A 16,218-nucleotide genomic window follows, 5' to 3' on the forward strand; every position below is an offset into this window, starting at 1 on the left:
GTCAGCCATATTGGATGTACCCCCCCCCCCAAAAAAAAAAAATCTCCAGAGTGGCTGGACAAATTGAGGGGAAACTTCACACACAACTTCTAAAGTTTGTTCATGACATTAAAAAAAATCGGGATCCAAGGGAGTTTAAAGGGTTTTGCCCAACAAAATAGGTATTTGCTTTCTTCTCAAACTACATACGCAATTCCGATGAAACATCAACACAACTTTCATCGTGTACCAAAGCTTATTCATGACATGAGAAAAATCAGCCTCTAAGGGTGCGTTGGGTGGGGGTGGGGGGGGGAGTATGGCTCCCCAAATATGTATTTGCTTTCTTCTCTTAACCTACACATACAGTTTCGATGAAAGTTGACCACAACCTTCATCACCCATGCTGTACCAAAGTTTGTAGTGTACCAAAGCCAGTGGCTTTGGTGAAGCACCCTTGATATGATTCTCAAGTCGGACCTGGTCAAATGTTTAAGAAGATGTCTGGCACTGGTCCACACACGAACGAGGTATTCCTTTCATCTGCAGTGAGCATGTGCACTTTCACAAGGACCCGACACAAACTCAGGCCCAGCCTTTCAGCAAGAATGTACAGTGGAAGTTGTCTTCTCTGCTTGCTTCCTAGAGCCAAACTTCATCCACAGCTCACGCAGATCACACTCGTCACTCAGTGATAAGACGCAGTAGCCTTACCATGTATCTGTCATTAGATATCACGAGGAGCCACTCACAGCCTCGGGACACCTCTCGTGTATAATGAAGCACCAGCCTATCATCCGCTTCTTCCACATTGCCGTCAGCACATCAATATTGGAAGACATTGAGGATTCCTCCGATGATCTCTCCAGGCATACCAACTCAGATGGTACCACTTCATAATCAGCAATGCTTGCACTGAGAATGATGGGAAGTTGTGAGTGCTGTTCAGTGGCGAGCACACGAGCAAGACGCTGTAAATCGGTCTTATTACTTGGTGATAGCCAGAACTTTTGCGTTTGTTGTGGTATTGTGACATCTGGACCTATGAGTGCTATATCAACAGCTCCAATACCAGCAGCATGCCGAGTTCTCTCACCCCTTTGACAGAGGATCCCAGATAGCTGTCAAAGATACCATGAAGGTTAGTCCTGCAGAGAGCACATATTTTATAGCATTTGCAAATGTCTCCAAAGAAGACAGATCTGGGAAAGAACTGATTTGAAACATCAAGTCCAATATGACAACTGCAACACCTCGTGGGAAGACTATCTTAATGCGCTAGATGCTTCTCAATTTCCTCTATAAGCTTGCTTTTTCTGGTTTTGATGATTGATCACCTTTAAAGATGATTGACGATGGCAGGATATCACGAGAGTAGATTAATTCCAGCAGCATGCCCCACTCTTTCACAATATTGATGTCGCGCTGAACAGCAGCTAGTATCTTCTGTGAAATAACAAACTGGGGTCTGTGTCTCGGCGGATGATTTATATTCGAGTCAGGGCAGGTTTCTTTTTGAGATAGTGATGTTTATTTTTCTTCTCAAGAAATCGCTCCTTGCAAAATTCCTTGTTGCAGTGATTGTCATTCACAAAAGCCTGAAGCAGATGCACAGACCCTTCATCATCTGCCAGCTGCTTAGTGACAATGTTCTGCAGCTTGATACTGGCATTTGAATGATGAAGGGATTGCCTCTGTTGTACACAGTCCAGAAGCCCTACCACATTTTTGTTCAGATGCTGTGATTTTTGAGTTGTGAGATCATGATGGACTTTTGCAGATTCACTGTGGTCCATTGAACTGTTGTTTGTCATCTCTCTCAAGTTGTTCTCAATGAGAAGAAACTCATGAAAGATGAGCTGCCATTCAACCACAACAGCTGTTTTTCTTGTCTGGTCCACAATTCCTCTCTTGCTCTTTGACGCCCTCTGAAATGTTAGAAAATCATCTGAAACATTACAAAAGCAAATTAAAGATCATGATACAAGAAGAGAAACAAACTTCAGTTTGAAATGTGTGCATTTAACAGTGGCGGATCCTGATGTGATGGTGGGGTCTGCGCGTTGTGGTGGGTGTGAAATATTCGATACTCTGACACAATAGACACTCCGAGATGCATGGACCATGGAAAGCAATCCAAATGCTACGGAGATGTGAATATTCCATGATTTAGGCTGAAAAGACCTTGACATGGGCCTTGGGAGGTGACCTTGACCTTGAATCACAAAACTTACCTCAAAAACAGAATCTGCATCCTCAAAAGACCCTGTAAACTATTTAATTTGACTCTCTGCAACATTTGGTCCAAAAGTTATCTGCTGTTATGCCTGATGGTGGACATATTGGATATGCCAAATGTGGTGACCTCACCGGTTATTGCCGTTTTTTTTCAAAATTACACCTTGTGAAGTTTTAAAGCCATATGTGTCTATTACTCAAATCAACTTTCAAATTCTCTTAAATAGCAGATGTATATGGGTCTGTTGGGCAGGGCCAGGATTATATCGGAGCAAAATGGGTGACTGAAACCTCAGGTTTTTTTTCTTCCCACGACGGCATACCGCAATCGATGCCCTCTTGATTTCGTCCATTGTTCAAATTTTGTTTAACCTTGCCTTTGATGCATAAAATGTTTTCTAATCGGAAGAGTTTATCAACATCTGCAAATGATTACCATCTCTGTTTAGAATTAACAACCAAAACTCCACTCTGTTCCTTGTTGGAAGGCAGTTGTGTGGCTGTTACACTGGATCTCCAAGCCTTTGTTCATGGATAACATCATGAGTTTGTTGTATTTCCGTGGTTTTTCACCATTTTGCAATCTGTGTTATTTAAACATTATGTATTCCAATTATGCTTGGTCCCAATTCTCTTATTTTGAAGGAAAGACATTATTCTCATTTCGCTGTCTTGGCGACTTTGTTTCATCATCTGAAGAAGTGAGGCTGTGGAAAACGTTTGCTTTCTTTACAAACAAGTTATTTTAAATTTATCCAGTTTTATAACAGCTACACCGTCATGATGACATAATATATAATATATATCTATGTATTGCCTATAAGCTGCAGAGGTATCTCCTATAATTTTGTCGGCTTGAGCTATAATAACTGCAGCGGATGTTTTTGTGTTCTATTAAATCTTAAACACAGTTTTCCATTGCACATTCCGATGAGGGTAAGAAGGGGTGTTAATAAAAGTGATCGAATAAGTGAATCTCTCCCTTCCCCCACCCCTCCCTCCCACCACCAACTGCACCTTCGGTCTGAAGAACTAATGACGGTTCATGAGCCTGTTATTACTTGAAGCCTACATGATACAAATGCCATAACCTCAGGGTCTTATGCAAAATTTGATGCATCACTGATCAAACCATTAATTTTTTCTTTTTCTCTTCTCTTTTCTTTTCTCAACAGTAGAGTACCATTGGTTTATTAGTTTTCTTCCCTCAGTTGGTGTGTAGTCCACATAATGTATGCAAACTATTTTGAGCAATGTGATGGAATCTAAATGACTTGTAGTTGTGTAAAAGTGAATATTAAGATCACGAGACGACAGATTGCCTGATTACAACATTAAGGCCTACGTCACATTTGCCACGGCGGCCGTGGGGTCTCCAAAATCTACGGCAACTAGCAATTATATGGCGGCCACAGTATTTCCACGGTCACACAATGTAGCAGTCACATATGTTTTTATTTTTCGGGGAGCCGCACGGCGTATTTAGAAATTGTGGAGACCGAAAACGTGGGGTTGCCGTACGCTCTTTGATTTGATGTCGCACGGTGACCTTAAGGGGGCTCTGCGGCGGCCATAGAATTTTCAAGGCAGATGCAAGGTAGCCTCAAGGTGCCGCAGGGGGGCCCTAAGGCGAACGTGCGGCCAGACGGACGGTAACGAGTGGGTTCATTTTTTTTTTTTCCGACTTGTCGAATTGCTACGGCGAACGTAGAAATGAAAAAAGTTATAATTCCACGGCGACCCCTACGGCCTGTAAAAGATAGCCAAACGGCATAGGGCCACCCTGAGGCCACCGCAGAAACTGCGGCGCCGCACGTTTCTGTCAATTCAGAGGGCGCACGGCCGCCGTATCCTCGCCGTAGAGCAAATGTGACTTCGGCCTAACTGATAGGTTATTAAATGTGTTACATTTGTTTATGCTGCACTGTAAGGCATTTTGGGCTTGGTTTCCTGAAATGTTGGTGGTGGTGGTGGTGGTGGTGGTGGTGGTGGTGGTATGGCAGCTTAGCTGCTAGGGTAGCTATCATTTCTTGAAGCGTGACTGTGTCACTGATGCAGTGCCCCTCTCCCAGTACACGCACTGGAACTGGTACTCATTTCGCCGACCTCGGGAAGGATGATAAGCTGAGTCAACCCCCTGGTGTATTAATTCAGTGGCCGACGGGGCTTGAACTCAGAACCCTAGGATCCCAAGCCGTCACCCTCACCACTGAGCCAACACCAGGCTTCCTGAAATGTTGATGAAGTTCAAAATGCAAGATTAGCTTCAAACACGTCAAAAATATACATGTATTTAAATTTCTACTGACATTTTAAAGTTTGTCTGCAATGGAAAATGTGTTTAAAGAGAGAAAGCTGTAAAATAGTGATTTAGTACATTACTTGAAACATGTGCATGTGATGACTTTTGAGCATGGGAACGTTGAAGTACCTTCACATCGAAACGAACCCAATGGCCATCTTCCAAATTCGAAGAAATGTTTAATGGTGAGGGAAGGGAGGAATGGTTCCGTATGATCAAGCAGATTAGGGAACACAGACATCGATGATGTGGAGCTTGATATAATCCCACATCTGCTTTTTAATAAACACTGGCCATAATTATTCGTTTATTTGAAACCGAGTCCAACTTTCCGGTGGGTCGTTTGAAACCATCTTTATTGAAACCGTCACAGCCTTTGTGCACATTTTTTCAGTGATGTACAGTTTGTACAATATCGTGCAGTCGTTCTCCTCAAAATGTCACACGGTTTGACACCTTCACGAAGCATAAACCTGATGACCCCTCACTGCACCATTATGGAATACTTGTTTTCAGGCAACCATCTTTATAACATCATTACTAGCACCACACGCCAGAAAGTCCGGTACTAAGTGGTCAACAGATGATTCACACTTGTCCCTGCAATATCACACGTAATACAATTATTTTGTACACATGCGCTATGAGTCAGTCAAAATCTTATTTTTGGGTCTTTTGACAATTCTGAGGGTCATATTGTAGATTTTTCTCCTTCAGCAACTTCCATAAGTGAAAGCCTCACAGATTGAGGTCGGGGCTTGTTGGTGGCCAGGGGGAGTCCTTAGTCAAGGTGTGAAAGGAATTAGTTTTCGATGATACTGTTTCTGAATCGAGAATGGGTGTAATCCAAGATATTTATCTGTTGTGTTTGGGCCCCATCCTGTTGACACCATTATCCCCTCATGATCGTTTTGTTGCTGTTCAATTGCAAGGCAAAATGTCTGTTGCATTTCCAAGTATCCATTCCCAACAATTTTACCATTAAAATTGAGGGGGCCCTTTCATACCATTTTGGAGATGGTGCAATCGATCGATCCCTTCTGTAGATGAAGATAAAACAAAGCTTTTGACTTTACTCTTGATATTATTCCCAGTTTTGTTTGTGTCAATAGTTATAGTCAATAAATGCCTAAAGTCACGGAGTTTCATCTGGAATGTCCTATATTTTCCCAATTGGACGGCATGTGGCCTGCAGACTGTTGAGAACCACTGGTCTCGGTATTCACTTCGATTTTGACATTTGAAAAAAAAAAAGAAAAAGAAACCACACAAGATCTTTGCAATCATGTCTTTCTATTAGCATGCAATTTTAACACACCAATGTACCTAAATATAATGAATAGTTCTAGCCTCACTTTGTTTTGTGTTCTTTGTAGTGACTTGCAAGAACAAGGAAGCCTTCAGGCCGAAATTGCTTTGCTCAACAGCACAGTGGTTGATCTGCGGCAGGATGTAGCAGGAAGTCGGGAGCGGGAGGCTGAACTACTTGGTTTTACAGAGCGTCTGTCCAGCAAGAATGCTCAGTTGCAGTCCGATGCCAACGACCTGTGCTCCACCATAGACCGCTTATCTCTGCACGAGGTTGAGCTACGAGCGGCGCTGGACGAGGCCATACGTGTCCGCAACGACCTGGTAAATGTTAACCAAAGCACACAATTTCCCTGATTTAGTTTTCACATGCCTTGGATTACATATTACTCAACCAAACTGAAACTGCTTTGCTTTCAGCAGATATTAATCATTTCAGAAGGAGGTGGAGGTGTTTACAATATTGTAAACAATTTATTCCTGAATGTTTGTGAAACAGAATTTGTAGTTGGGTTGTTCTTTTTTGGCATTACAACGTAAACAAAAAGATTTCTTTAAAAATTGTCATAACTATGATGGGACCTAATTGACATTTTCATCTCCCAGGATGTTTTGTACAACTTAACCTTTCCTTCTTTGTCCTTGCAATTTCTCCCCTCCCTGCGTAACAGTTGTGATTTATTTGCCATAGCAAGCACCTTTGTTTTTCCTGCTATTGTTGTAATTATTTGGCATATGCACAGTGCACAACAGGGCTTTGCTTGTGTGCTGCTTATTTTAGAAATATATTTGTCCAAAGGGCAGACAATTCAGACCATGTACTTTTGAAGTATGTATAGGTTTGCTGGTGAGATCATCTTCTCCCCCTCCCCCTCTACTTTCACAAATGGGTTTGTATTGCTGTGGCGCTTATGGGTGTGTGCCACTATCTCGAGATGAAGCTTTGCTTCCTTGCCTTTGGCAGCCATATCTGTTTGTGCATGACATTTAAAAAAAAATTCTTTGCTTTAAACACTGTGTGCTGAATTTGTTGTGCTGTTGATATGTATTCCTCATCTGGCAGATAGAAAAGACTTTCCTCTTTGAAGCTTTTCGAAAATTATTTTTTAGCAAAAACACAAAACAAAACTATAACTGTGGAATTATTTTCTCGTGTACAAGATGCTCACCTCTTCCTGGCATTCGATCAACAAACTCCTTTGGTGGAAAAAGGGATGAATAATTGATGCAAAGACAGGTTTATTTATGGTAAAATGATGCAATTTTATACAAACTAGAAATATTTGCATGTGCTGGACAGAGGTCAACTTGAAAGTTTTTGCAACAGCCTTTTCATCTGAGACTTTTCTTCAAGCAAATTACTTTTGGACCAGTCTCTCTTTGGTATGTTTCACCGTCTTTTGTAACATTCCCTTTATACCTATGCCTTGATATGATGTCTGATTGCAGTGGTCATCCTTTTGACTTTGGTTCTACTCTGGGCATATTCAAGTCATAATGGGATTTTATTGTTTTTAGAAATATTTACCTCCACCATCGAAGGCAGTTGGAGGTTATGTGTTTACCCCTGAATGTTTGTCTGTGAGCAGGATATCTCAAAAAGTTATGGACGGAGCCAGACGAAACTTGGTGGACAGGTTGGGTTTGTGACGATGAATTGATTCAACTTTGGTGAAGATCTGGATCTGGACACTAGAATTCTTCGTGATTTTTCACAATTGAGAGATGGGGCCAAAAATTATATATTGGACGATATCTCAAAGTTGTGGGTGGATTTCGACAAAACTTGAGGGCTGTGTTGATTCAGTGATGACAGCAAACCAATTAGATTTTAGTTGAGGTCCGAATCCAGTGCCTATCATTTGGATACAAAACATAAACTGTTCAGTTTGCTGAAGGTATGCGCTCTGCCGAGTGCATGTTGTCGTTAACTTTGCAGATTGGCTTGATTTTGATCAATATTGGCATCTTCAGACATTTGATCCAATCGGCGTCAATTTGCACACATCAGCATCAGTCTCACCCTCATTTAAAAGCATGTCAAAGTTGTCTTGTTTCACCATTTTGTTGGGTATACATTATGGAATCTTGTTTTGTTTGTGGACGCTGCTTATATTCAGCTTGGTCTTTCAAAAATGCTTGACTGTACTCCGAATGTCAACGTAGTTGTTTCAGTATTTTAGATGGTCTCCATTTGGAAGTTTACAAAAAGGTCGGATGGCTTCTGTTTTGAGTATTTAGGGATAACAGTGTGCTTTTGCTTTAGAGTCGGCTTAACTTAACTGTTGTAGCTCTTCCACGAGCTTTGACTCTGCACACAAAAAACAATATCATTCAATGTTTGTTTTATTATGGGAAGGATAAACCAATTGCAACAACAGCATTTTTACCTCCGCCACCGAAGGTGAAGGAGGTTATGTTTTCACCCGTCTGTCTTTGTTTGTTTGGCTGTGTGTGTCTGTTTGTGTGCAGGATATCTCAAAAACTTGTGGATGGATACGGATTAAATTTGGTGGACAGGTTGGGTGTGTGATGAGGATGGATTTATTTAATTTTGGTAAAGATCTGAATCCAGATGTGGATACTAGAACTTTTTTAAAGTGGTTCGTCACCGTTGAGAGATAGGGCCAAAAATGATATATAGCATGATATCTCAAAATGTAATGGGCTCGATATGTTCTCGTGGATCAGGCGTTGCGGGGCGTAGGTATGTGCTCCACCAAGTGCCCTTCTATTTGTAGCTGAAAGCATAATTTAACCATGAAAACTCGAAATGTCTGGTTAAGCTAATAGCTCGATCATTCTAAAGAATACTGTCAAATATAATCCACAAGACATTCTCCACCAAATGCATTTTCCTTCCACAGCATATTGAATTTTGTACCATCTTTTCGGGAACACATTGATACCAACTATTCTAGAAAGGTTATTTATATTTTGTTAAACTATTCAGCTTCTGGGGTTACTGGAAGTTGCTGTTTGGATTTCATCATCTGCCGTTTGCTTGTCCAATAAGACAAATAGCTTAAAGTTCCCTGCATGAAGTTTCTTGTGTGTAGAATTTATTTCCACCAGCCAAGGACCATTGTTTCAGACTATGTGCAGTATGTTTAGCAATAGTTACTGCCAAACTATTTGTTGGCTTACTCTGTACAGCATGCGAAGAAAGTGTCTGCTAAATCCTTAATGACACTTAAGACAAATTAAATGGTCATTGTATGTTTAACTTCTTCTATTTGCTTTGCTTTGTGAGAAATAGCTTCTCTGCAGTTATTTTTTTTTTAAAAATACGTTAGGTGAGAGTCTTGGTGTACCTTTTAAAATTTTCTTTGAATTCAATGCAATTTTGATGACACAAACAAGTTAAAGTAATACAGCACCCAAATTTAAAGTTTGCTCAAAATGTTTTGCATGCCATTCGCTGGTTTGTTTAAGTCCTGTGGCATTTTACTGAGATGATTGCTGAAGTTCAGCATGATCAGAGCCACAAGCAAGTTGGAACATGCTGGTCTGAAGACAAAAACATAGTGCTAGGCAATATCTATAATGGCAGGAAAAAAATCACCATTGAGGAATGCACAGCTTCAATTTTGTGCTTTCATAATGGTCCAGTCTGAAGAGCTTGTTTTGGCAATTAATTGGTTTTGTTTCATCCTAACACCCTTAACATGTGATTCTTTACTTGCAAGACTTTACCAAACAAACAAACAAACAAACAAACAAACAAAAAAAAAAACAGAGGAAAAATACTTTGGGCAACTTCACAAACTGACGTGTGAAGAAGCCTTGAGTCGCAAATGTGGTGCTCGCCGATGAAGCCCAAAACGATTTATTTGGTTGTCGTATCACTGTATTCTAAACACGCTCGACTCTCGCCATTTCAAATTGGTAGAAATTTCAATTGGTGATAATTGTTACCTCTGCCACCAAAGGTGGACGGAGGTTGTTTTCACAACTGTTTCTCTGTCTGTGAGCAGGATATCTCAAAATGCTATGGACAGATGTGTACGTAACTTAGTGAAGACCTGTATCTGGATTGAGATACTACATGTGTATATATATATATATATATATATATATATATATATATATATATATATATATATATATATATATATATATATATATATATATATATATATATCCCTGTGTCGTAAGAGGCGACCAGGGTTGCGTCAGGAAGGGCATCCGGTGTAAAACCTGTGCCAAATCATAACGGAAGATCCGCTGTGGCGACCCCTAACGGGAGCAGCCGAAAGAAGAAGATATATATATATATATATATATATATATATATATATATATATATATATATATATATATATATGTATGTATGTATGTGTGATCCTTCACAATTGAGAGATGTGGCAAAAAAACTATACAAGATACAGCACAATATTTCAAAAAGTTGTGGACTAATTCCAACAAAACTTTGGTGGATGAGTTGGGTAGTAGGGTGGTCCAAAAAAATGAAAGTTCGAATTTCTCGCGGGCATGTTTGCCAAATCGTTCCTGACGTTGAAAAACGCAAAGAAATTAGCAGATTTGGAGGCGGTTTAGGGGTCCATCAAAGTCTCTCAACGGATTCATTATAATGTCACAATACTAAAAGGAAAAATGAAAGGAAAGAGCATAAAATGTTCTCAGTGGGCCGTGGGCAACTGGCGGTCGGTGAATTTCTTCAATGGTTGATCCAAGAGGAACAGTTCCGTGCTTTTCCGTGTAGAACGCGCCATACTCACTCACTCTGGTAATCACACACACACACACACACACACACACACACACACACACACACACACACACACACACACACACACACACACACACACACACACACACACACACAAGCATTTAAAGGCCATTTTCCCCGCTAAAGCGGGGGTTAGCCTTGCGGGCCCCATGACAATCTTCTCCACTTTACCCTGTTTTCTGCATCTCCCCTTCTTAATCCCCTTGCCCACATTTCCTCTTCCACCACATTTAGCCAAGTTTTTCTCGGTCTTCCCCGTCCTCTACTTCCGACTACACTCATTTCCAACACTCCTCTCACCCAGTCACTTTCATCCTTCCTCAACACACGACCCAACCATCTCAACCTGTTTATCTTCACAACCTCCATCACAGACTCTATTCCCATCATCTTCTGCAAGTCATCATTTGTCTTCCTCTCTCTCAACGATACTCCACACATCCACCGAACCATTCGCATTTCCACCCTTTCCAGCCTTTGTTGCTGCTCCATGTTCAGTACCCATGTCTCACTCCCATAAATCATCGTACTCCTCACACATGTAGCATACACCTTTCCCTTCAGCTTCAACGACACTCCCCTCTTGGTCAGCACGCCACTCAGTTCCCGAAACTTCTTCCATGCACATCTCACTCTAGCAACCGTCGAAGAGTCTGATCCACCTTCTCCATTCAGCATGTCTCCGAGATAGCAAAATGTTTTCACCCCTTCCAGCTTCACACCATCTCCAAGATCCAACTCAACAATTCCTTCATCTGCTGCTCCCTCGATGCACACCTTACACTTGAATGTAGCTGCCACACTGGTTAATGACCCTCTCACCCCACTACATTTTCGATGAACCCATTCAGCACACATTGTACACTGAATGGAGTTCACTCCGACACCCTTCCTGCACACAGCACACGGCCACTTCCCAGTCCTTTCCACCTCACCACATGCTTTACCACTTGCCATCACCTTCGTCTTTCCGATATTCACCTTCAAACCTTTTGCCTCCATACATTCCTTCCACTTGTTTATCTTCTCCTTCAGTCCATCCATACTCTCTGCAATCAACACCAGATCATCTGCATACAGCAGCTCCCACGGTAAACCCTCCTTTACCCTCTGAGCCAGCACCTCCATCACAACTACAAATAGAAGTGGACTTAGTACCGACCCCTGGTGCACTCCTACCCTCACCTCAAACTCATCACTGTTCCCATCCTTCGTCCTTACAGCTGTGCGTGCTCTCTCGTACGTGGCCATCACTACTCTGTTCAACCATTCCTCCACTCCTAACTTCCTCAATGCCCATGCCATTACTTCGCGTGGGACCCTATCAAATGCTTTCTCCAGATCAACAAACCCAAAAAACAACTTCTTCCTCTTCTCCATGTACTTCTCCTGCAACTGCCTTACAATAAAAATTGCATCTGTCGTTCCTCTTCGTGGCATAAATCCAAACTGCATTTCGTCAATCTTTACCTTCTTCCTTATCCTCTTCTCCAACACCCTTTCCAATACCTTCATTCCATGCTCCAATAACTTTATTGCTCTATAGGAGCCACAGTCCAGAGGGTCACCTTTCCCCTTGTACAGAGGGACGAGGGTACTCAGTTCCCAATCCACTGGAATGCAGCCTTCTTTCACCACCAGATTACAGATCTCTGTCATTCTCTTCACACCCCAACTTCCCGCTGCCTTCAACATATCTCCCACAACTCCCGTCGGCCCTCCTGCTTTTCTACTCTTCATTGCTCATAGCTTCCTCAACTTCCTTCTCAGTTATCTTCTCTGCTGGTCCTAAAACTGGGTTACTCTCGATGTTGCTATCCCATTCATTTTCTACATTCAACAGCCTTTCCATATATCTCTTCCATCTTCCTTTAATTCCATCTGAATCCACAACAATTTGTCCCACTTCATCCTTCAAGCAACTCACCCCTGTCACATCAAATCTCTCTCTCGCTATCTGCATTGCAATCCTGAATACCGCTCTCTTACCCTCCTCCGAATCCAAGCATTCTCCAAACATTTTCCAATGGGCCTCCTGTGCCTTTGCAACCTCTTTCTTTGCAGCCTTCTTGGCTTCCTTATAACTTTCATGTGCAGCCTCTTCTTCCACCGTATCCTTTGCCTTTTGCCATTCCTTGAACTTCTTCCTCTTCTCTTCAATCGTCTTTCCAACTTCATCATCCCACCACCATGTTTCCGAGTGCCTCGGTGGTCCTTTTGTCCATCCACATACCTCAGCAACGGCTCCCAATAGACTATCTTTCATTGACATCCAACCACTTTCAAGCTCAACCACATCATCTTCAACCATACTCAGCCTCTCTCTTAATTCTTCCTTCACTGTCGCCTCTTTCAACCTCCACACCTTCATCCTCGGTTGGTACTTCACCCGCCGAATTCTCCGCGCACCTTTCACCCTTATATCGCATACAACCAGGTGGTGCTGCGAAACGGTCTCCTCCCCTGGGATCACCTTTGTGTCCCGGAGGTTTCCCCTATCTCGCTGACGCACCATCAGGTAGTCAATGGTTGTCGTCGACCCACCTGACGTGTATGTAATAAGCTTATTATTCGCTTTCTGGAATTGAGTATTACAGAGCAACAAATCAGCTCCATCAGCAAACTCCAAGATCCTTTCACCTTCTCCATTTCTCACACCATATCCATAACCCCCATGGACTCCCTCAAAACCGTCTGGACTCCTTCCCACATGTCCATTCAAGTCTCCTCCAACCACAACAACTTCCTCATCTTTCACATTTTCCATCAACTTCTCCATCGCACACCAGAACATGTTCTTCTCTTCATCGCTTCGACCGACCTGCGGGGCATATCCCGAGATGACGTTCACCAAGAGATTTCCGATCACAATTCTCACCATCATCAACCTTTCACTCACTCTAGTCACACTCACTACACTGTCTACAAACTCCTCAGAAAACATGACACCAACACCATGCACACCTTCCAGGCACCCTTTCCACATAAACTTGTACTTCTGCCCCTGCCTTCCCTTCACCATTCTCACACCACTTCCCTTCCACCGTGTCTCCTGCACACAACATATGTCCACTCTTCTTCTGACCAATGTTTCAACCACTTCTCCAGATCTTCCTGTCATTGTCCCTACATTCCATGTACCAAACCTCAGAAACCGATCTCCACGTGGGGCATCAGACGATTGGTCATCATAAATGGAAAAATTTCCTCCCTTGCTTCGATCGGGTTCCCCACCTTGAGTTTTAACGAGAGGGGGTGAGGACCCCCACGGGGTACTTCGGGCTGTACCCTGCCCATCAGTTGTACTCATCATGGTTTCCTTTTGAGGCGATGTTTTTATGGCCGGATGCCCTTCCTCACGCCAACCCTTTTAGTCGCATTTTACGACACGCAGGGATACGGTGTACCTATTCTGACCGGGGTACACACCGGGGACTGGGAATCAAAAAGAAGAAGAAAAAAATTAGAGATAAAAAAAAATAAAAGAGTACTTTTAACACCGACCGACAGCGAACCGAAAGCTCAACTGACGTCTCCCTCTCTCCCACTGACGTCTTCTTCTCTCCCACCGGATGTAGCAACCGCCACCGGATGTGACAACTTCCTCCTCTTGATGGACCCCTAAATATTTTTGGAACTGTGGCAAATTTGGCCAGGAGTATTTTCTAGTCATGTAGAACAAAATAATCAACATGCCCCAAGAATTTTCAAATTTTGAATTTTTCCCTGATGATTTTGGACCACCCTATTGGGTAGGTGACTGGAACAAGCTGATTGGACTTTGGTGAAGGTCCGGATCCAGACTCCACGTATCTGTGGGATACAAAACATGAAATGTTCAGCATGATGGAGGTATGCGCTCTCCAGAGTGCCGTTCTAGTTTTATTTTGTTTCGTGGCACTTGGCAGACATAGTGTTACCTTGTATGCCCAATATTTCCATCGTGCTATAAAATTCATAGCATTACGATTATGTGTAAAATAATTTGTAAAGGTACGCAAACCAATTTGGAGTATTTTCATTCAGAAAACGCAACACTCTTACACTTCACGTTTGTTACATGTAACATGTTACATGTTACATTAATTACAACATGTCATTTTGCTGATGGGAATATTAATGGGGTGGGGTGGAGGTGGGCAGAGGAGAGAGAAGGGATTGAGATGGAGGGGAAGGGGTGTTCTGGACATGTTTGATAGGGGGACTTGAGAGAAAGCCGGGGAGTTAAAAAAAAAAAACTGCAAAAAAGGCTTTAATTTGTCCAATTCACACATTCTTTGATGCCCCTTCCTCTACTCGACCTCCAGAGAGTTATATGGTGGGGGAGAAGGTTGGAGGACGGCAGTGGGAGGGGAAGGGAGGACACAGTTCTCGTTGGACACAGTCCGACCAGCGATCGCCAAGGATTCTCTGAACAGACCTGGTTCCAAAGAAATCAAGTCTCCGTCTCAGATTCCTGGTCAGAGTCCAAGTCTCACATCCGTAGAGCAAGACTGGAAGCATCAAGGACTTGAAGACTTGGACTTTCGTCCACCTGCACAGGTACTGACAGTGCCACACCCCATGATCCAGTGAATCCATGACTCCCCAAGCCCAACCCAGATGTCTATTGACCTCTGGCTCGCAGCCAGCAGAGACATTGATATCACTGCCAAGGTAAGTGAATCTCTCCGTGACCTCAACATCCTCACCACAAACAGGTGCAGACAAGATAGCAACATCCAAGATGTCATTGAAAGCCTGGATCATAGTTTTGGCACAGCAAACCAATAATCCCAGCAGGTATCACCACATCTCACAGCACTCTCAGCACCAGAGTATAGTTCAGACATCAGATTGATCAGTTTTGGTGGCACCCCACGAAGACCAAGAATCTTCCAGAGGGCATCGCGATTCACTGTATCAAACGCTTTGCAGAGATCAACATGGGCTGCAAGCAGCCCCTGCTGAAACTCTCCTCTTTGTTCGGTGAGGTCCCGAAGAGCAAGGATACGGTGAATCGTTGACCTCTTTGGTGTAAATCCTGACTGCCCTGTGCGCTGGTGCTCCAAGCAGGTGGTGGCGAACTCTATCAAGAATGATCCGAGCAAAGACCTTGCCTGGCATTGAGAGCAGCGTCACCCCTCAGTTGTTGCAGGCCTGGTGATCACTCTTACCTTTCCAGAGAGGGATAATAAGGCTCCTCTTCCAGCCAGTTGGGATGATGCCTGTTTTCCAGTTAGAGCACAGAACTGCATGCAACGTCATGAGTTCAACATTTCCATCAGTCTTGAGAAGTTCAGCATGGATGCCACAGATCCCAGGAGCTTTACCCCATTTCAACCGGTTCACCGCAGCTTGTGTTTTCCACAAACGAAGGTAGATCACAGTTGAATGGAGGGTCAGCAATAGGCATGCTAACACCCCTGGCATCTCAACTCAACAGCTGGTGGATCAGCTTGGTACAACTGCTCAAAGTAACCGGCCCAGGGGGCATTCACTTCGGACCCCTCTGTCAAGAGCCCACCACCCTCCACTTTCACTTCAGTACACCGAGGGACAGGCTTGGAGGAACACAATGCGTGGATTCCTCTGGAAGCAGGACGAGAATCACTTGACCACAGGTGATGCTCTACCCCCTCACAGATTCCTCGCACCG

The 16,218-nt window shown here is 43.1% G+C and overlaps 1 protein-coding gene across 3 annotated transcripts in view; it reads left to right on the forward strand.

The window, feature by feature from the left end:
• Positions 1–16,218, forward strand: part of CCDC186 (coiled-coil domain containing 186) — a 120,188-nt gene that overhangs the window by 73,427 nt on the left and 30,543 nt on the right. For all 3 annotated transcript variants that reach the window (XM_085850166.1, XM_085850164.1, XM_085850165.1), the window contains exon 11: positions 5,896–6,151. In XM_085850166.1, coding sequence (XP_085706292.1) covers positions 5,896–6,151 — 256 coding nt within the window. The remainder of the gene's footprint in view (positions 1–5,895; positions 6,152–16,218) is intronic.

Source organism: Eptatretus burgeri, chromosome 12 (assembly GCF_056783735.1).
Source record: "Eptatretus burgeri isolate ZD-2024b chromosome 12, Ebu_testis_v1, whole genome shotgun sequence".
NCBI lineage: Eukaryota > Metazoa > Chordata > Myxini > Myxiniformes > Myxinidae > Eptatretus > Eptatretus burgeri.